At 53.0% G+C, this 19,203-nt stretch overlaps 8 protein-coding genes across 8 annotated transcripts; 3 read left to right on the top strand and 5 right to left on the bottom strand.

The window, feature by feature from the left end:
- Window positions 1–1,180: 1,180 nt before the first annotated feature.
- Window positions 1,181–1,709, bottom strand: Z519_06042 (uncharacterized protein; the record flags this gene model as incomplete). The annotated part of the gene is made up of 2 exons (XM_016763782.1): window positions 1,181–1,505; window positions 1,588–1,709. The coding sequence occupies 2 exons, from the start codon at window positions 1,707–1,709 to the stop codon at window positions 1,181–1,183; spliced, it is 447 nt and encodes a 148-aa protein (XP_016620106.1).
- Window positions 1,710–2,861: 1,152 nt separating this feature from the next.
- Z519_06043 (uncharacterized protein) lies at window positions 2,862–3,839 on the top strand (the record flags this gene model as incomplete). The annotated part of the gene is made up of 2 exons (XM_016763783.1): window positions 2,862–3,411; window positions 3,466–3,839. The coding sequence occupies 2 exons, from the start codon at window positions 2,862–2,864 to the stop codon at window positions 3,837–3,839; spliced, it is 924 nt and encodes a 307-aa protein (XP_016620107.1).
- A 400-nt stretch (window positions 3,840–4,239) lies between these two features.
- Z519_06044 (uncharacterized protein) lies at window positions 4,240–5,883 on the top strand (the record flags this gene model as incomplete). Its single annotated transcript, XM_016763784.1, has 1 exon — window positions 4,240–5,883. The coding sequence occupies one exon, from the start codon at window positions 4,240–4,242 to the stop codon at window positions 5,881–5,883; it is 1,644 nt and encodes a 547-aa protein (XP_016620108.1).
- A 507-nt stretch (window positions 5,884–6,390) lies between these two features.
- Window positions 6,391–8,768, top strand: Z519_06045 (uncharacterized protein; the record flags this gene model as incomplete). The annotated part of the gene is made up of 3 exons (XM_016763785.1): window positions 6,391–6,965; window positions 7,042–7,287; window positions 7,343–8,768. 3 exons carry the CDS (start codon window positions 6,391–6,393, stop codon window positions 8,766–8,768), a joined length of 2,247 nt encoding a protein of 748 aa, XP_016620109.1.
- Window positions 8,769–10,290: 1,522 nt separating this feature from the next.
- Z519_06046 (uncharacterized protein) lies at window positions 10,291–12,368 on the bottom strand (the record flags this gene model as incomplete). The annotated part of the gene is made up of 3 exons (XM_016763786.1): window positions 10,291–11,694; window positions 11,744–12,065; window positions 12,151–12,368. The coding sequence occupies 3 exons, from the start codon at window positions 12,366–12,368 to the stop codon at window positions 10,291–10,293; spliced, it is 1,944 nt and encodes a 647-aa protein (XP_016620110.1).
- A 301-nt stretch (window positions 12,369–12,669) lies between these two features.
- On the bottom strand, window positions 12,670–13,646 carry Z519_06047 (uncharacterized protein; the record flags this gene model as incomplete). Its single annotated transcript, XM_016763787.1, has 2 exons — window positions 12,670–13,098; window positions 13,146–13,646. 2 exons carry the CDS (start codon window positions 13,644–13,646, stop codon window positions 12,670–12,672), a joined length of 930 nt encoding a protein of 309 aa, XP_016620111.1.
- A 1,789-nt stretch (window positions 13,647–15,435) lies between these two features.
- On the bottom strand, window positions 15,436–17,818 carry Z519_06048 (uncharacterized protein; the record flags this gene model as incomplete). The annotated part of the gene is made up of 9 exons (XM_016763788.1): window positions 15,436–15,515; window positions 15,597–15,672; window positions 15,740–15,946; window positions 16,005–16,290; window positions 16,352–16,839; window positions 16,865–16,869; window positions 16,931–17,584; window positions 17,638–17,756; window positions 17,814–17,818. 9 exons carry the CDS (start codon window positions 17,816–17,818, stop codon window positions 15,436–15,438), a joined length of 1,920 nt encoding a protein of 639 aa, XP_016620112.1.
- A 549-nt stretch (window positions 17,819–18,367) lies between these two features.
- On the bottom strand, window positions 18,368–18,922 carry Z519_06049 (uncharacterized protein; the record flags this gene model as incomplete). Its single annotated transcript, XM_016763789.1, has 1 exon — window positions 18,368–18,922. The coding sequence occupies one exon, from the start codon at window positions 18,920–18,922 to the stop codon at window positions 18,368–18,370; it is 555 nt and encodes a 184-aa protein (XP_016620113.1).
- Between the last annotated feature and the right edge of the window lie 281 nt (window positions 18,923–19,203).

The following is a 19,203-nucleotide window of genomic DNA, read 5'->3' on the forward strand; positions in this document are numbered from 1 at the left end:
ACTAAACCCCGCCATAGGCCATTCCCACCACTCGTTTTCGCGCGACCTTTGACGCAGCATTACTAACACGGCATGGATTTCGTGTCAATAGAACTGCTGTATACGGGATATCTTGTTGCCAAAGTGCCGGCCATTTAGAGATCATGGAGGCGGAATGGATGTCAAGGCGGAAGTCGTGATCGGTCAGCGAGGCTCGAAAGAAGCGAGAGACCGAGGGCATCTCACTACATACCCACATAACAGCACGGAGCACTCCCATCGTCGAAATCCCATACGAAATTACTGCGTTGCAGCGAGACTCTGTTTCGAATGTCTCCCGCCAATGATGCCAGTTATCCACATGACTGGCCGGTTGAATGGACGAAGAGAAACCCCCACGACGCCTAAATACCGCTCGAAAAGTCGTCACTCCGCCAAGGTCCTTCGTGTGTAGCAGAAGCGTCTGTGCGCGTATTATTCCTTTCCGGACTCAATCATCACCTCTTTCGCTCGGTGGCGTCACTGCCGGGGAACAGATTACTCTCCACTAGTGACTAGGTCGTCTCTGCCTTGCTCTACCTCACAATCCTTTTAACGGGACTTTACTGAGCACCATTTCCAACAAGGACCTACGTCTATCACATTACCAGGACTCACCAGAGGTTGATGTTCTAGCATTCATTTAACTCTCACCGAGGTTCTACCCTGACATGGGATAATATCACGATTCACAGGGACTTGCTGTATCCTAAAAGAGAGTAGAGCCTGTGGCTTTCAGGATATCAAGAATTCCAAACATGTCCTGAGTTTATGAATGGTGCCGCGTGACGCTGCTCTTGGTGGCATGTAGAACAGGCGACGAGCTTGATACTGCTGATAGGTCATGGCGGTACTGAAAGGTTACCTCATAATGATTTCTGAGGTGATTTATTGTTGAAGCTAGCAGGTGTGTGAGAACTCCCTAGTAGTTGCAAATAGGACGAATCTCGAGTAGTCTCATCCAGGCACAAAGGTTGTGATCGATACGGGATTCAACGAAACACTCAGGCATAATTGTGCGTTAGCGACCCCGAAAATCTTGCTCCACCCTATCGTCTTATGGTAGACAATCTTTTCTTGGATTTTTCCTGGTCACTGGTGGCGGACTTTTCATGGAGCTGGGCAATGAACTATGATAGAAGTGGTCATATTCTCAAAGTGTTTATGGCAATACCGGTTGCTCGGGGGACGAAGACGGTAAGAAGGCAGGGGGAAAGTTTGGAAGAGGCATTACCTTGTCGGTGCACCACATTTCCAGCATCTTGCTCAGATGATCTCTATCGTTCAACTTCTCCTCAGCCGCATCGTTGGGAAGATGCTCCTCGAACATACTCCGTTCATTGGTATCATCAGGACCGTCACTCTCCACCGGGGGCATTTCTTTCCTCAGCAAGCGGTGTCGTGGGCCTCCTTGAGGGCTGAAAGGTACAGATCCCGCATTGTAATACATGTCGTCGAATATTGGGTCGATTTCCTCTTGTGACTTCCTGGCAGTCTTGTCAATCCACCTGCCTTGCTGAAACCTCCATTCCAGAACGAGTCCTTCCGCTCCAGTGTCGAGAAACTTACGGCGATCTACGATGTTCGTAGTGGTAAGCTCCTTCCACTCGCGATCTGCTAAGTAAGTGGCTGAATGCGATCGAGAAATTCGGCTCGAGATAGATCGGCGGCCTTCTTAAAGCATTCAACATGGTAGAAGTCTTGTATCAGTCCGCCTCCCTAGTGACCAATGTGGGCAATAAGGGGCGCACCTGAACCTTGACGACATATTACCCCTGGGTGGACACAAATCCGATCCTGTCGAGTCGGATCTGTACTCTGCAGGAAGAAACCTTACATTTGGCTCGAAAAGTAGCAGTTGGGGCGGTCTCAAGGAAGAAGAATGGGAATACTTGGTCGGCTCTCCGTAATGGCACATCTGGCTTTAGTGCTGACCCTTAGCGGTGGCATAGTATCCCGATGTCTTGTGGGATGGCCAATTATTCCGTGTCTTCAGCAGTAGAGGTCTTGCCAATCGAGTGGCCAGTTCGGTCCACCAGGTTGGCGGTTTTGTCGATTGGGTTGCCAGTCGCATTCATCTCGATCATGTCCTGGAGCAGTCAACCAAAATCGACAACTAAAAGCTTGCTTTCAATATGAACTTAGGAAGTAAGCAATAGCTCCGGTTCGGCATAGAGGCATGACCCTGGTGAAGCGAAAGAAGATGAAACAGGCAAAACAGACAAGACAGCAAGCGGGAGGTGCAAAGCTGGTACTGGCAAGCCAGGAGCAATTCGAGCTCCTGCCTACTCAGTGGTAGGTACCTCGTACTCGGTACCTGTCTCGCACTGTCCTCCAAGCCTACGTCCACGTGATCCCGGCAAAGGCTCCTCATCCTCACCTCAGTCTTTCCATTGATGTCAATAGCGTAGCAACTTGGCCATCGCCATGGCGGTGTTGGCTTTAACGCCGTATCACCCGAACGCGGCAGTTCTCTGAAGGCTCTAGCTTGGCCGAACCTCGATGCCTTGAAGCAGCACACCACATCTCAATCACAGTACAGCGACAAGTCATACCAAGATGAGACCGAGTGGTGGCTTCTTGTCTGATGACAAGCAGTATCAAAAGATATTGGCAAGGCGTCAGGTTGGACACTGAGATTGGAACTGAATTCCGCATACGATCCGGCTACATATACCCGAGGCAAAGCAACAAACGCGTCCCAACTCCGAGCCCGAGATTCGCAGATGCGGGGAAGACAGAAGGGCAGTGCACAAGTCTTCGGTCAAGAGATTTCTGGCTGGAGGAAATTTGAGTTGCTTGTTGCCTCAGATTGATCGCGAACACCACGGAGACGTCTGAAGATGGCGACAGAAGCTTTCACGGTGTCGCGCGAGCAACTGACAGGGCCCAAAGGCGTTACTGCCTTGGTGACGGGCGGCTCCTCAGGAATTGGACTGCAAACAGTAATTCTCCTTCACGAGCTTGGCAACAACGTTATCGTCGTCGACAGAGCACGACCTCATCCCGCTGCTCCAAAGACCTTGACTTCATCACCTCGCTTCCTGTACCAACAATGCGACATTACATCATGGAAACAGCAAAGAGCCGCGTTTGAGGCCGGATTCAAGAAGTTCGGTTCCATTGACTGTGTCTTTGTCAATGCGGGAATTGCCGAGTACAAGGACCAATTCTTCAAGGACGAGCTGGATGCAGATGGATTGCTCAAGGAGCCTGACAGGAGGGTCATCGACATTGACATGCACGCCGCCAATGACACGGCGAAGTTGGCCATCTACTACATGAGGAAGAAGGGGCCCGACCAGAAGAGAGGAGGGAGCATTGTCATGACCGCGAGTCTGGCGGGTTATCTGGCCAGTGCTGGGGCGCCGCTGTACAGTGCCGCGAAACATGGTCAGTACCCGTCATTGGTTTTGGGCTTGCCGCATCGCTGATATGTCACCACAGGTATTGTGGGCCTGATGAGGGCATTGAAGAACGACACAGCAACACTTGGGATCGCGGTGTCCGTGGTGGCGCCGGGCATCACTTTGACGGATATCATTTCAGGCCGCAAACCCGAAGAGTCTCTGGCTGCATGGGCCCAAAGAATGAGAGGAGTGGGCGTTCCCATCAACGATCCGCAAGAGGTAGCCAATTGCGTGGTGTACTTGATGAGCCTGGGCATGGAGGCCAACGGCAAAGGGATGCTCGTTCAAGGTGGGCGGGTGGCGGATTTGGAAAAGGGGATAGCGACGTCAAGGAAGATCTGGATGGGCGAAGAAATGTTGAATTTGTTCCGGGGGGGGCGGACAGCGCCACTGTTTCCGAACAAACTATAACAAGCTTCACGGACCTCGGTCACCCAAAGGGGGGGGACCGCGTCGCTCGTACAGAGGGGACCGAGCTTAGCTATGAGGAGTATAGATAAGGCTGAGGGTGGCTGGATTCTCACGCAAACCCCCCCGTTCGTGATCGACGATGACCAGGCTGCTTCTGGCGCAATCACCAAGCCATCAAATTTCGCTTCCCTGGGTACCCAGTACAAAGGCCACAATCCCCGTTTCTTGAAGTTGCGGTCAACACGAGGCTTGGACACACCCCCCCCGCCTTCGATCCTGGTTGCAGTTCTTTACAATCATGGGGTTGGACGGTCATGTCCTTTGTATCTCAGCTCCACCTCCTCCGTACTCTGTGCTTCAACCTGTGCATTCACCCTGATGCGTCTGGACGGCACTCTTCATGTCTGTAACTGTCAAACACCTCAATGCTGATACGGCCTTTCTCCTCGTCTTCTCCCCCAAGGCGCATCCGCTGCCTGCAGATCTCACTGCCGCAGGTGGTGCCTTTTCGGTGCTCATAGATCCATGGATCAAAGAGCCCTCCGTCATTCCCGCGCCCCGGGTTGCAACAACCGAGCACAACATCGCCCGCGCCATCGAGCATCTCTCCGAGCTCGACGAACCCGACGTGCTCATCGTGTCGCAAAACAAGCCTGACCGCCACAAAGAGACGCTCCTCCAACTGCCTCCGGACGGGAAGACTATTGTCGCGGCGGAACCGGGCGCGGCAAAGACCATCAAGAGCTGGAACCATTTTGATCCCACGAGGGTCCATGCGCTGCTCAAATATGACCCCAAGGTCAAGTTCGGGCGCTCGTTGCGACTCCCGATGGCTGCCCTTTCACCACAGGGGTTTCCGGGAGAGCTCAACATCGCCTTCATCCCGACCAAGCGCTACAGGACCGGCGTGCACAACGCCATCGGCATCACGTATCAACCGCCCACTCGCACGAGGAGTATTGCCCCCATTGCAACCGTGGATCTACCAAAAGCCACCAGATACTTCCATATGCCACTCAGTCCGATAACTATGCCGCCGTCCAGCCCTCCAGCACCTCTGACTCCTCTGGTTGATCGACCCCTGTCTCTTGATCTTCCTGCCCATGCTCGCGAGTCCGGACAGCGCCCCCACACGGCGCATTTCAAAGGACATCGACCGCGGCTGTCTCGCTCGTCAAACACTGCTTCATCGGAATTCCTCCTGGCGGCTGACCATCCTTCCATTCGAATCCACCCAGAGCCCGAAGCCGGGGCGGGCGACGTCGTGCAAAGAGTGTTGACCATTCCCGACCACCCAACACTCTTGGACAGTCCTTTCCAGTTTGAACTCGATCCTGCACCCTTCACGTTTGTCAACGACCTCCCGACACCTCCAGCTTCGCCTGCTCCAACGGCGGTGGCAGCTTCACCAAGCGCGGCCCCAAATCCTCCGGCGACATCCCCAACCAGCACTTTCTTCCATCACCGGCACAGATCTTCCGTGACCTCCCATCAGAAGTCCTTGTCCAGCGTCTCCTCCATGCCACACCTCGCACGCATCACTCCCGCCCGCCCCAAAGCCATCTCAATCATTTACTCGCCGCACGGCCTCCCACTGTCTGATCTCCAGCCCTACATCCAAAACCATCTCGTCCGTCTGGCCGGCGCCCTTCCTTTGACCTTGCTCCTCCACTCTTTCGACTATGCGCAAAACCCTTGGTATCTGGGCGGCAACATCATGGCCGGGATGTACGGCGGAGCAGAAATCGCCCGCGCGTTGATGGCTAGATGCTGGATTCGTGCCCACGACGAACCTAAAGACAGTCGTGGGATCAGCGTGAAGAAATTGCGGGTGAGACGCATCTCCGTGGATGAGGTGAGAAGACATCTGTGGGAAGGAGAAGAGGGCGAATGGCTAAGGAAAAGAGGATGGACCTGCGATGTTCGGCAATTGGGGGCAGGGAGAGAGATATTCATTGGACCGAGTAGAGATCTTTGCTCAGGAATGGAGGGAAAGAGGGAGAGTCGGCTGTTGAGGTTTGGTGGCGGAGAAGAGTTGAAATAGAAGGGTTGACCAAAGAGGAGGGAGTTCTCGATCCCAGCGTTTACGACTGATCAAAAGCTCGACGATACTGAGAATGCGGACACCAGAACAACTGACCTTGAATGGACAGAGGACCAAGTATATTGTTTGTCTGTTTGATGAGAAACGACGTCGATGCCTATACCGCTACTGAGCGTATGTGTATATCTATATATCTATATCTATACATATATTACCGAGTCTGTATGTATGTGGTCCTGATCAGCCTCGTTCAGCCTCGTTCAGCCTCGTTCAGCCTCGTTCAGCCTCGTGGCGATTGGCTAAGTTGTGCGCGGAGATTCAACCCCATTTTTTTTTAAGATCTCGATAGGACGTCACTCGTCGATCTTGCAGGAATTCTTGTCCCATGTTGTCCCATATGATGCCATATGAGCAGCGCTCTTGTTCTCGATGTTCTCGATACTAATGAGGTTTGCCTGGGAGAGACTCTCACACTGGCACCGCCATTCATTCTAGCCCTCCGGCAACATGTCTGCCGTTCTGTCCCCTTCCCAGACCGCTGCCCTATTCGACATTCTGACCCATTACGACACCTACGCCCAGATTCGCGAGTTTCGGAGGCCAGGCAGTCTGGCAAAGTACGGACCCCCTTTTACCGCCCAACAAGACAGCCCATCCAGTTCACCCGCCCTGCAGGCTCTGGTCTCAAAGTTCCTGCTAAACCTGCCCGGCTTGAACAACCTCCCGGAGAAATGGTGGACCGTGCAGTGTCAGGAGATCATCGAGGGTCTGGAGAGGGCCAACTTGAGCGAGAGCTACGACAAGGGCGTCATCGGCAGCCGCAAGACCCTCGCCACGGCAATATCAGCCCTGATCGAATATCCCGTCAGAGGCACATTCGCCGGCTTCCCAGAGATCAAGGACCGCGATCCAAACTACGACGTCACCAACGCCGATGATCTGGGACGGGCCTTTCGGGACTTCCTCAATGATTGTGTCTATGGCAATATCCTCGACGACATGGTCCAGAGAACCGCCGAGACGGACAAGCTCGAAGACCACCCTCAACTGACAAAAGCCGTACACGAGTTTGTACTTGTCAAGTGAGTCCCGTTTGGTCAGCCTTTCTTTCCAAGTCCCACGTCCTGCCTGCTTTTCATATACTCATCAGTGGCGCAGTATTGCCTCCCTTATGCATTACACGCTTATCTTGTCACCCAAGGGCCAGTATTTGCTGAAGCTAGTTGACAATGCCAATAAACTGGTGCCCTACATGGTTCTCAGACAAACACTGAAGATCGGAAATGTCGCGACCATGATAAATGCCATGGTCAAAGTTGGTCTGGCCAAGATGAGTGTTACCAGTGTGACCAATTGGATAGGCTTGACCCAGTCTCAAGATGAGGGCACGAATCTCATGCAAACGTACGCCAACCCCCTCGCCGATCTTCCAGAGTGATCGCCTGACTCACTTGCGCAGAATCATTTCCACGGTCCTTAACTGGGACATCAAGGACCTCGAGTCGAAGGGTGCGAAACTCGAGCGAGAACGCGCCAAACTCGGCAAAGAACAGCTGCACGCCTTGAAAGATTACGCGCACAAACCGCAAGAAGAGCAAGACCGCATCCGGAAGGAAAGTCAAACGCAGTCCATATCAATTGTGACGGCCATTTTGAAAGACACCAAATCGCCGTCGACAGAACTGACCGAAGTCCATCACAAGCAAGCGTTGGAGTACCTCTCGATCCACCTCTCCATTCGCGACCGCAAACAACTAATCCAATGTCTCTGTAAATCGACCCCAGACCACCTCACCCTGTCTGTCCGCGAAGTTGTCGATGCTTACGAGCCTGTCATACGACGAATGCACAAAGCAATCGATCTGTCCTCCACACTTTCCGATTTCGAGTACTTTCTCAAGGACCTGATCAAGCTCGCAAGAGTCCAAACGGATAAGTCCAACAAGGCCATTGTGCCGACTGTGGGAGATTTTGTCCAGCTCCTCCGCAAACATCAGCGGTCGTGCCACGTCTTCATGCACCAGTGTGCTAAGAATGACAAGGAACTAACCGGTTGGTACCTCGACTGGGCCAAAAATGCGGCCGCGCATTTCAGACAAGAGCCCGGTGGCACCCATTCTGACGTGGTAAAGCACGGCAAGGGCGGAGCTGGCAACTTGACACCGGCCCTGCACGACCTGTTCTCCTCTCTCCCTCAAGAAACACAATCCCGCATTCTGCCCATCCTCGACTCCCACTCCGAATTTTTGGATAAAATGCACGAACAGTCCCTGGCCCGCCTGGCGAACGTGTTGAAGTCGCCGCCGTCTAAAAACCCGGCCATCGCAAAAATCTTCTCCGCCAACCACTCCACCCACTCCAGCCGGCATTCTTCACGCCCATCCAGCCCCGCTCCACCGTTCGATCGCAGCGAACGCCCAGCCACACCGACGTCGACACCAGCACCAACATCCTTCCCCACAATGGCATCAGAAAGCGACACGGCCCGCGAGATCAAAGAGAATCCTCCACCGGAGGTTTCTTCGAACCCCGGGCCCGGCGCATTCCTGGCGCGCTGGCAAGCGCTCCTCGACGCCACGCCAATCACGCCCTTGAGTCAGCAAGGCAGTCTGAAAGCGGCGAGTTCGCCGGAGGTGGTGCAGGCGAGCGCGACGGACGTGGACGGCTCAAAGCTCGTGGAGTTCAAGAACAAGGAGGCAAGGGGGGTAAAGATCCGCGTGGAGGACCAGAAACCGCACGGAGAGAATGCGAAAAATGAGAAGGAAGACGACGACGTGGGAATCGGATATAACGCGCGGAAGAGGCAGAAGCAGTTGAAGATTGTCATCGACGCCATGGGGGACGGGTTTCGGGATCTGTTGGCCCGGAAGGCGTGTTATTGGTGAAGATTCACGAACGTGTGAACATCCAGAGAAGAAAAGGGAGGTAGAGGGGCATGAACATATACCCCATACCTCTTTTATCAAAACATCTTCTTCGCCGAGCCCCCCCCCCCCCCCCCCCACCCAGGAACCCATGCCTCGACTCGCCCTTCCCCGAGCTCGGAACCATCGATATGGATGTACGAACAACACTCACATATTCCACCTCGCCAGCCAGCACAGGACAACACAGCACAGCAGACTGACATTTTCGAGCGGTCTGGACTCTCTGGCCCCTCGGCAGAATTCGCAGACTGTGACGAGCGACCACCTGAGCCGGTGAGAGAGGCATGAATCTCCTGTCCGACACGCACGAGGGACCTACTAGGTACATATATATTCCGAGACAGATGGCTTCAAGCACGACAGATCCACAGGGTCACGGGGCCATAGGGCCAAAATACTGCCTTTTCTTTTCTCGCCCAAGCGACCAAGCAACCAAGCAAGGAAGGAAAGCAAGGAAATAAGGGAATGGAAGAGCAGGGCAGGGCAGGGCATGTCACGGCATACATGGGATGTATAAATACCATCTTCGGCCCCCTGGTCCTCCGGCCGACGATCAGCAGGTCCAGTGCTGACATCAACACCTTCCTCGCTTCATTGTACGAATGGCCGGCCCATAACGTCCGAATTTGCGACAAAAACGCGGACGCGACTGTCCGTGCGGTCAGCATCGCATTAGACGGCAACATGGCTGGCTCGACGCTGGCTCAGGGCCAAGTCGGAGGGTCAGGGTTAATATATTTTATTTTTGGGGTCCCCCCCTTTTTTTTTTTTGCTTTTCAAAAAACCAAGACAGTTTGGTTGGGTTTCTTTCTTTCTGCTCTTAGATACATTTCAAATTGTCCGTTCCTGCGCCCTCCGGCTCTCCCCGCTTGCCTCCCTCCTTCACCCGGGAAAAAAGAACCTCTCATGAGAAGGAGAAGAAGAAAACAAAGATATGCTCGGGATATCTGTTCAACAATATTCCACCCTCCCTCCTTGCCCATGCATGTAAATATCTCTTTTTGTCTTTCAATGACCGTAGATAGATAGATGTTTTAAACCAATGTCAATTTGCACCTGAAAGCCATGGGTTTGCGCTCGTTGCTGGTTTGGTTCTGGAAAACCGTTCGTGAACTGCGGTGCCATATAGGTAGCAAGAACATCATGCTGTCCCTCCCAACATGCCAATCAATGCAAACACCAATGCCGTTGATTCCGAGACCAGATCGTCGTCCCAGTATATACCAAACCTGATCCATGATGTGCCATAAAGACTCCATAAGTGGTGATTTCACATCTGAGAGGTCCCAATTTGCATCTCAAGTGACGAAAAAAAAAATAGATTCTCCAAAATGACGATCTCGTCCGGCAAAAAGCAATCGGGTATCAATCTTCATGAGCCAGTGCCCTTAAAACATGCAACTAACATTCGAAAACTGTTCGTCGTCCTTCGTAAACTTTTGAAATTTCGATATAATGGGGAATCCCGTCGATGTCGACCCTAACGGCCTCGTAGTTGCATTATCCTCAACCTTCTCTCATCATCCTGAATTGAACTCACACTTCGGTGAGAGACCGACCCCCTTAGGACACCGTTCACGGGTGAGTCTGGTGAATTCGCCGTAACTGTTATAGTGCCCGGCAACCTTGGTGATGTTCGAAGGTGAGCCGTTGGGGGCTCCGCTAACGGCGGTGGACTGGGACGGGTAACCGCAGCCCCGTAGGTAGGAAGAGGTATCGACTGATCAAACTGCGACCTTGGAGCTGGCGTTTTGACAGCCGTTGTATACGATGGAACGCGAGCGAGATCCTCCATATGATCGTACTGAGGGAATGGCGTTCGAGCACCAGACTGATGTCCTCCTCCTTCTTCTTCTTCAGAAGTTCGCCGCGACATCATGAGACTGCCTGGTTGACTAGGTGTATGGGACGGACCGCCTGAGGACGCACCTTGGTCGACGGGGCTGACTCGAGGGTGTGAGCTGGCATTCGACGCGTCATGTGGTGCGAAATAGTCTACCGGCATCGTCGTGGAAGATGAATTCCTCCTGGACCGCCCATCCACCGGCAATGTTAGGTTAGCTATTTCACCGTCTTCATTGCCCCGCAGATCCTGGATGAAAGAGTCTCCAACCCGGAGATCCTGCAGTCTATTTTCAAGGGCTATGGGCGAAACGTAGTTTCCATTCGCCATTGCGGCAAGGCTCGCGAGATTTTCGTGGGAGGCATGGCGACTGTGGAGGTACGGCGTCCCTGGGGTCGAAAGCGCGGTTCCCGGTGTTCGATAACCATCCACATCAGAATACAGAACGTCCAAAGTGTGCTTCCCGTACACTGGCGGCGCAGCGTGGGCCAAATCGTTCGCAATAGCCGCCCGTCCAGCCTGAGGTGATTGGTCGACCAGATCGTTGTTTTCGTTGATAGGCAGACTGGGAGATATGTAGAAGGAGACAGGAAGGTTGGCTCGTAATTCGGAAATGTGACCGTCGGGGTTGTGTAACTGAACGTTGAATTTCACCTTATGCCGGACCTTGATTCCTTTGACATTACAGTCTTGCAAGCACTGGTTTAGCGACTTGGGCAACTCGAGATATCGAGAAAATTGGTATCCTTCGGCAACCTCGTCGATAATCTGCTCATCCTTTTCTGGATCGACCTTGTAAAGGTCCGATGCGATGACCCTGTCGGTCTTAGTCTGCCCATTGTTCAAAGCGGATATCCCCCATTCGGGATCAACAATAAATTCTTGCTCTTCCTTGACCTGGGTGGAGACGTTGCCGATAACTAGACCCTTCAAGAGAGATATCAATTTGAAGTCAACTTGTACGAATGATCCAAAGGCGACAGCCTTGTTGGGGATGCTGATGGAGTATTCTATTTTATTCGGCCATATGTTCTCAACAGACTGGCGGCGGGTCAGCAGAGGGGCAATGGCGGTTTGGAACGAGGCCTACCATTGCATGGGAAAGTTCCAATGCGTTCGAGTCAAGGGTGCGGACAATGCGCAATGGTTTGCGGACGACGATATCCCTCCCTCTCTTGCGACTGATTTCGGCCTTGAGACGATAGATAATCCACGCATCTTTCATACCTTCCACACTTTCGGGCAGAGAGCCTTCGAGGATGCATCGGAATGGCCACTCATAGTTGTCAGGTTGTAACACTTCGGTCTTTCCTTTCCCCGGGTCCCGGAACGACCAATTCTTCTCGAAAAAGGTCTTCTCCTTGTACGTGGTGCGTCGCCCAGACATGGAGGAAGTCGAAGTGGTCTGCCATCTGAACACATCAGGTTAGTTGGAAAGTGATCAGGTGGGCGTGAGGGACTCCCGGGACACCCGTGGGGGCCCATTCAAAAACATACGACATATGCAGGATCCCACTCAATGTCAACTCAACGTGATGTATAGTCATAGGTTCCGTGAGGCATAGAACCAGAGATCCAGAAAGTTGAGCACTGGCAGCCTCGTCTTCATTGCCCCGGAAAACGATGTAGTCATTGTCCAGGCGGATATCGAAGTACTTGACACTGCTACTTGAGCCCGAGTGAGGGGCATGAGCACTCAGGAACTTGAGCGCCATGGCTTGTGATTTGGAAGGTGCCGCGCCGTGGAGGTGACGGTCGGCTGAGATAGAGGAAGAAGAGCTCGAGGGGCGCTGGTTCAAGGAAGGGCGCAGCACTGGGTCATGGTGGCCGGAGGAGCATTCGGGTGAATGCTTGCGGTTTAGGCGAAGGAGCGGCCTAATCTGCTGGGTTGGTGGAAGAGCATTAGAGAGAACGTGACGAGATAGTGGAATGAAAGGATTGAGGGTGAAGCATATGACAGTGAATCAGGCACGCGCATGAGAAAGCACAGGTGCTGTGTTAGGTACACGCAAATCTCTACTCATACGTCGGTGGACATGCATGAGAATTTTGAGGTGATGATTGCGAAAGAAAAAAACGATAATGAGCGGAATGGAGGGGATAATTGGATGGGAGGTAACGGAGTGGGTAGACAGGTTGCGTGCTGGGTGGGTGTTGGTGGGTTGTTGGTGGGTGCCGGGCGGGAATGGCTGAGAAGAGGCAGCCAGAGTGGCTAATGAAATGGCCGAGAGGGAACTTACTGTTATCAGCCGCGGGTCCCTCTGATGATGGTTTGGATGGTCCACTCCGGCTGTTCTCCCTGATACCGGGAGTGGCAGTGGTGGTGCCGGTGGTGCTTGTGCTGGTAGTGCTGCCACCACTGCCGCTGATGATGATGATGATGCTGATGTTGAAGATGCCGATCTTGGCCCCGGGCCAGTGGATTGAGGCGCCTTTCCAGGCACCCTAGACACCCTAGGCACGCTTCGGGTTAAGGCTCCCGTGAGTGATACCGATGACGCCGAGCCCCCCTCAATGGTGGAACCTAGACTTGGCTCTATGCCTGAGCCTGACTGTGCCTGTGCTGCGATTTCGGCTTCAATGGCCGCTTCGATTGGGCAACTTGCAGCTTCCTCGATATCCTCGTGGCCAGGATCAGGACTGCTGCTCTCGCTGAATGTGATGGCAGGTATCGAGTTCGACGACGAAGCCGTAGTCCAAAAGGAGGCTGTCGTGTTGGTGGTGTCGGATCTGCCTCGCCCTCTGCTGTTTGCGCTTTCGTCTCCGAGCGTTTCTTCGCCGTCCACCTGAGCCCGGTGGCTCACAGCGGTCTGGATGCCGTGGTTCAGGATTGAGTCTGGATCCTCCACTTGAGCCGCCAACGGTGTCCTGACCTTGACTTTGGCCCTGATCTTCGCTGTGGCCTTCAGAGAGCCCAAAGGTGCCAGCATCGGGACTGGGAGTTCTCGCAATATCGCTCTCGTCCCTGCCGCTCGTTGACTTCCCAGCGTCATATTTTAACTCCCTGTTCTTCCAGTGCTCTGTGTTCTTCTCGGTGTTATATCTGTCTGCATTTGGCACCCGGTTGACCCCTGTTCCACTGAATCTGGCCAATCTGCTTTGTGGCTGCGCTACTCTTTTGGCGAGTCCCTCAAGACCGCGATCTCTTCCGAAACCTTGTCACCTGGACGGTGGGCTCAAAGGTAGCTAGGATGGAAATCGTCGGGAATCGCAGGAACAGGCGGGCACGGGCGAGACTGACGCCCAGGCCAAGATAAGCCTGATAGCACCGATTGTCAGGCTGATAGTAATGAGCCACAAGAGCCGATGTGGTGTTCTTCTGACCAGAAAAGATGAGTAGCGTAATTACTCTCCTGCTACTTATGGCCTCCGGGTCGAAATATCGAGGCACGTGGGAAGGAAGCCAAGGATGGAGGATGGCAACTGATGCTGATGGCACAAGAGGGAGGCAGCTGGCGTTGCTAATAGTAAATTGTGGTGTCTTGATTTCCTGCTTTGGCAGTGCCTGCGAATACGTGTACGTGTCCTTCGAACTGCGCAGCAGCACAACACCTCACACGAGCAGCTGGCCCTTTAGTCTTTAAAAAAGTGTGCTCGCCCCCTTAGAATTATTCGTTGCCAATTCTCCAACAGGCCCCCTCAAGGATCGTCAGGGCTGGCAAATGGCCCTTGCCTCTGCGAGCTGATCCCAGTCAGGAAAACGTGGGCTTCTTACAAAGCCGCCGCTCTCCTTTCACTGGATGCACAGTCAGAAACAATCTTATGGAGTATGCACCTCCAACTCCTGAATGACAGTAGCCCCTTGGGCTCGTTTATTCCCTGGCTAGGAGTCATCTCTCGTTGCGAGCGCCTCCCCCTACTTCCCTTCTGACTCGGTACCCTTCATTGGCCTGGACATAGCAAACGAGCAGAGTACCCTGCATGGGCTGCATGACGCCCAGATGTGGCTACTCTTTCATCCCACCTTGTTCGCTTTCTTATGCCGCTTACGACTCCTCTGGGAAAGTCTACTCGGAGCGATGGTACCTTGAGACGAGTTATGCTCTTCTCGGGCCCGCGCTCTTTTGGAACACTGCCACTTCAGCATTAGGTTGTGCAAAAATGCATCAAGATCTTGGAAATTGTGAGTGGTCCGATGGCAGCATCTCGGAATTATGGTGCCGCCAGAAACTCAATGAAGGCCAGGGTAGAAGCAACTCATGGAACCGGCTCAAGGGAATTGACAAAACTCCCCTATCCTCCGGCTGATCGGCACCCTCGGTGCTAAGCGTCTACTTGGGAAATGCTTGCTGGCATCAATGATACCATGCAGTCGTCATGTGGTTCGTTGTGGTTGACTAACTTTTGCTGCAACGAGTATCTCGTCGGTCACACGCTGCTCTCTGGCTAGACATTTTACGACTTGTATACTGGCAGACCCACTACGGCTGTATTGCCGTGAAAGTTCTCTGTTGTCGATCGCACCGTCTTCATGCCCAAGTTTGCAAACATCGGGCGGTTTGGCGTCCCGCGAAGGCCAGTAGCGCATCATCAACTACCAAGTACACCAGACGAAGATTTTTGCTCATGCGCTATGCCTCATTACCCTGTCGACATTCCCGATGCGCTGATAGCTAGAACTTTCCACCTCACCCGACCTGGAGCCCTTAACGAGGGTTATCTAGCAAGGAAAAAGACTTGCAAATCGCTGATCATACTCGTAGTGGAATGAGGCGATACAGCAGGTAGTGGCGCCTTGTGGCATCAGGCCTTCGCCGTCTTCAGGCCTTTTGTATATACCATTCAGGGCCTCGGCTTTTCGGAGATATCTATCTGACTGCTGTTCGGGGCTTCTCGAGGTCGATTCCAAGTGCGCAGATGTCCTTTAAGATTGTGAGTATTCAATACAAGCTCTTCCTCCATTGACGAAGTCGGCAAGAACACAAATAAAAGAGCGGACGTACCTTCATGACAAGTCGTGATGATGCAGTCCTGCTCGAATGCGAGAGCACTCAGCGGATGATCATCTATCTTCTTGGACTGTTGATTGCGTGTCAGTGTATGCCCCGTTGAAGACTCTTGCATGGCAACAACACCAAGAACATACCATTACAGGGGGCAGTTGGGCTGTCCGTGCTCTGGGTTCAACAGGGTGATTGAGGAATTCGGATTCGTCGACCGTGTCCGGCTGGACGAAACTTCCGGTCCGGTTTGAATCAGATCTGATTCGGTTGACGATGCCTGAACTTTCTGTCCGCTGACGGAGCAGTGAAATTGATTGGGCTGAGATACTGCCTCTAGGCCTAGCGGTTGCCTGATACTTTGTGTAAGCGGCTGTTAAATCGACCTTGGTTCCATACTAATCTACTTACCGCTTTTGGACGATGCAGCATGCCAACACTGAAGTCCCAAAGCAGGAGCTTGCAGTCATCGCCCACACTGCCAAAACGATATGTCCTCTCGTCGCAGCGCCACGGATCGAAAGCAACAGCCGTTACCCATGAGTCATGTCCAGGACACCGAGCAATAATCTGACGTTCGGCTAGCGACCAAATGGTGACAAGATCGTCTTGGCCCCCGGTGAGCACGTATTTGCCATCAGGCGACCAGCATACACAGGTAAATCCGCCATAATAGGAAGAATATATATCGGTTAGCCTGCGCAACATCAGTCTCGCAAATCCTAGAAGAGATACCGAGTGTGAATCTGTCGGCGCACCTCTCTTGAGGATAATCTATTATCCGAAGATACCCATCATCTCCGACCACAGCGAGGTGCCTATTGTCTGGTGAAAAAGCGAAATCGGTGATGGTCTGATTGGAAATCCGCCAGCAAGCTACCGGGTTTGCTTTTTGATTGGACGAGTTCACACTCTTACTGATGACCAAGGTAGACTGATCTTCGTCTTCAATACTGATCGCTTCATCCACCAGCTCTTCCGAGACGAACGGCGCATCTTCCTTTTCTTTGTCGTACACGACCAGAGTTCCGTCCATATGGGCAGCTAGGAAGAGGTTCTCAGACCCAGGTATCCATCTGATGGCGGAAACCGCTGAGTTGTTGATGATGCCATTTTTGTTGATGCGGGCATATTTCTGTGATATGGGCTCGTACCAGATGATATCACTAGCCGAGGATCCCATTACAATGTCCATATGCGTCGAGTGCTTGGTCATGCTGTTGACATCGTGACATAGCATGTGAGCCTGCAGGTGTTAGTTAGCTTAAGACCGGCCCTGATGGAAGGTAACAATGGCTTGTGCAAACACGACATCGTCTTGCGAAGAGAACAGGTACTGGCCTTAGTAAAGAGGATTTTGGTCATTGGGTCCTGTTTAGCTCCTGAAGCCAGATCTAACCACTGAAAAGCGCGGTTGATGTTGACGAAGGCGAATGTACCCCGCTGATCTCGGTCTTGAAGCTTCTTTGCGAGGGATTCGTGGGGAATGACACGAGAGACGAAAGAGGAGTTGCTTTTAATGATGTTGTTTTTCGGTTTCCGTCGTTTGAGACCATCTCTGCTGATGATAGGCGACAAGGCAGCATTGCCCTCACCGAACGCTTTCACTGTACTCGACTTGTTGCTTCCATTTTGTGATGTCGTCGCGGGATTGCTGCTGTCGCTACCGGTTTCTATGGATATCCTTGGCTCTTTCTCTACCTCCTTGATTTCTTTCAAATCTCTCACGTCCTTGGGCTCCTTGGACTCCTTCGTCTCTTTTGAGTTGTTTAATCCCAAGGATCTCCAGCGCAGAAGACTGCTTGTCGCGGTGGTGGTTCTGTAGAGGTCGGGAGTAATTTGTTTTGGGCTAAGTGATACCAGAGACAGCTTAACACCGCTCGTGGGGGGAGTAACGCTGGTTGCTAGAGGGTTGGGGTTGACGACGGGGGCTTCAGAAGGATGAGGCGGTGGGGTTGCGAGTTGTAGGTCGTCTCGTAAAACATATGTGCCTGTCCGTCTCTTAGTAGATTGTGTGGGCGGTAGGGATTAGGATCGCAGCTACCTTCGCCGGCTTGAAACGTGTATTCGGGACCTTCGCGGATGGTCAGAGTATTTGCGGTTTCGAGAGTTGTCGCAACCAAGCCGCTGTTGGTGGGATACCGCGGCGGCGGGGGAATCGCACTGCGCAGAAGCAATTAGCGGAAGGCAGCAGAACCGGCCAAGAGATCTCGGACGTACAACATGGTAACGGGACACGATAGCAGGTCTTATTGTCGGCGCGAGAGACTCGGTGGAAGGAACGAGGGGTCGCGCAAGGCCAGGAGGCGGCAGTTATACGAGGAGGAAAGCAGAAAATGCTGGGAACGATGGAGGTGGAAGATTGAGTTTCGAGTTCGATCGTGAGAGGTGGGAAGTCGGGGTTTGGGTAAGGGGTCCCTTGGGGGTCCCTAACACCTTCACCCACTAGCCCATTCTGCCGGTGTTCTCCCAGCTTTCGGTGGGTCCCCGGCCTTCAATGCGGGGGGTTGTTCTCCGTCCGTAGTTCAGCCAAAAAGCTGGATCGCTGTTGCTGCCACTCTGACCAATTAATCACAGTCGGTAGCGAGACGCCAGTTGCCATATATGCGCCGACCTCTGCCAGAGGGGTACAAGTTGAACTAGCGCACAGAAGATGTGATTTCGTACTCGCAGGTATGATAGTTGGTATCCTTTCCCGCCAACTCGTTGACGACGGGCGGCTTTCTGAACGATATCGCAGGTCGAAGGTCCTGTTACAGCGGAAGGTGATATTATCATATATCGTCAGGCCATTTCATCACAGCCAGCTCTCCCCTTAGCCCACTAGCCAGTTCCTGGCTTACAGCCTCAAGGTCCTCCCGGATTTTCTGGGTATCGCTGTCCTCCTCCTCCTCCTCCTCCTCCTCCTCCTCGTGGTTGTCATTCTCCTCTCTTCCCTCCTCTTCTGTATGACCTTCGACGCCGTTGGCCATCTGCCCGTGCTCTTGGGATTGACCAAGGCCATTCTGCAGGCCCTTTTTCTGCTTCGGCTCCGGTCCTGTCACGGCCAACAAGACATGATCGGCAACAGGAGCGATCACGGATATTGCTCCCATGTTTTGTGCCTCGAAGACGAGGACATCCTCAGACGCAACCGTGTAAGCTGCTGTCATCGTTGTAGAGTGAGTGCGCATATCTTTAATCGATGGCGTAGTGTCCCTGTAGGCATATGCGAGTATTGATCCGTTCAGAGCAGAAACCATGAGCGACGAGACATTTTCACTCCAGGATAGAGCTTCTCGTAGAAGCGAACACAGGTGGTCAGAGTCCAGCAAGTAGACTTGAGTCATTTTGGGTCGTAAGAATGGTGCTGAAGAGGCACTGGTGCTGGGTTGGGAAATTGTCGATGCAAGCTGCGAGAATACTTGAGCTAGATCTCCGAGCGGGCTAGCAGCCGCGATGGAGCACAAGCAATCCAGCGAGGCCAGCAAAGCCAAAGGAGCCCGAGGAACTTGCTTGGCAATGCGCCGACGTCAATCCGCCCTATTTCCTTACTCTGCTAATACAAACACCTACGAAGTACACTTTACATGCTCGCGATTCTACACAAACATTGTCTCGCGCACTCCAT

This window comes from Cladophialophora bantiana (assembly GCF_000835475.1).
Source record: "Cladophialophora bantiana CBS 173.52 unplaced genomic scaffold supercont1.8, whole genome shotgun sequence".
In the NCBI taxonomy this organism is placed as follows: Eukaryota; Fungi; Ascomycota; class Eurotiomycetes; order Chaetothyriales; family Herpotrichiellaceae; genus Cladophialophora; species Cladophialophora bantiana.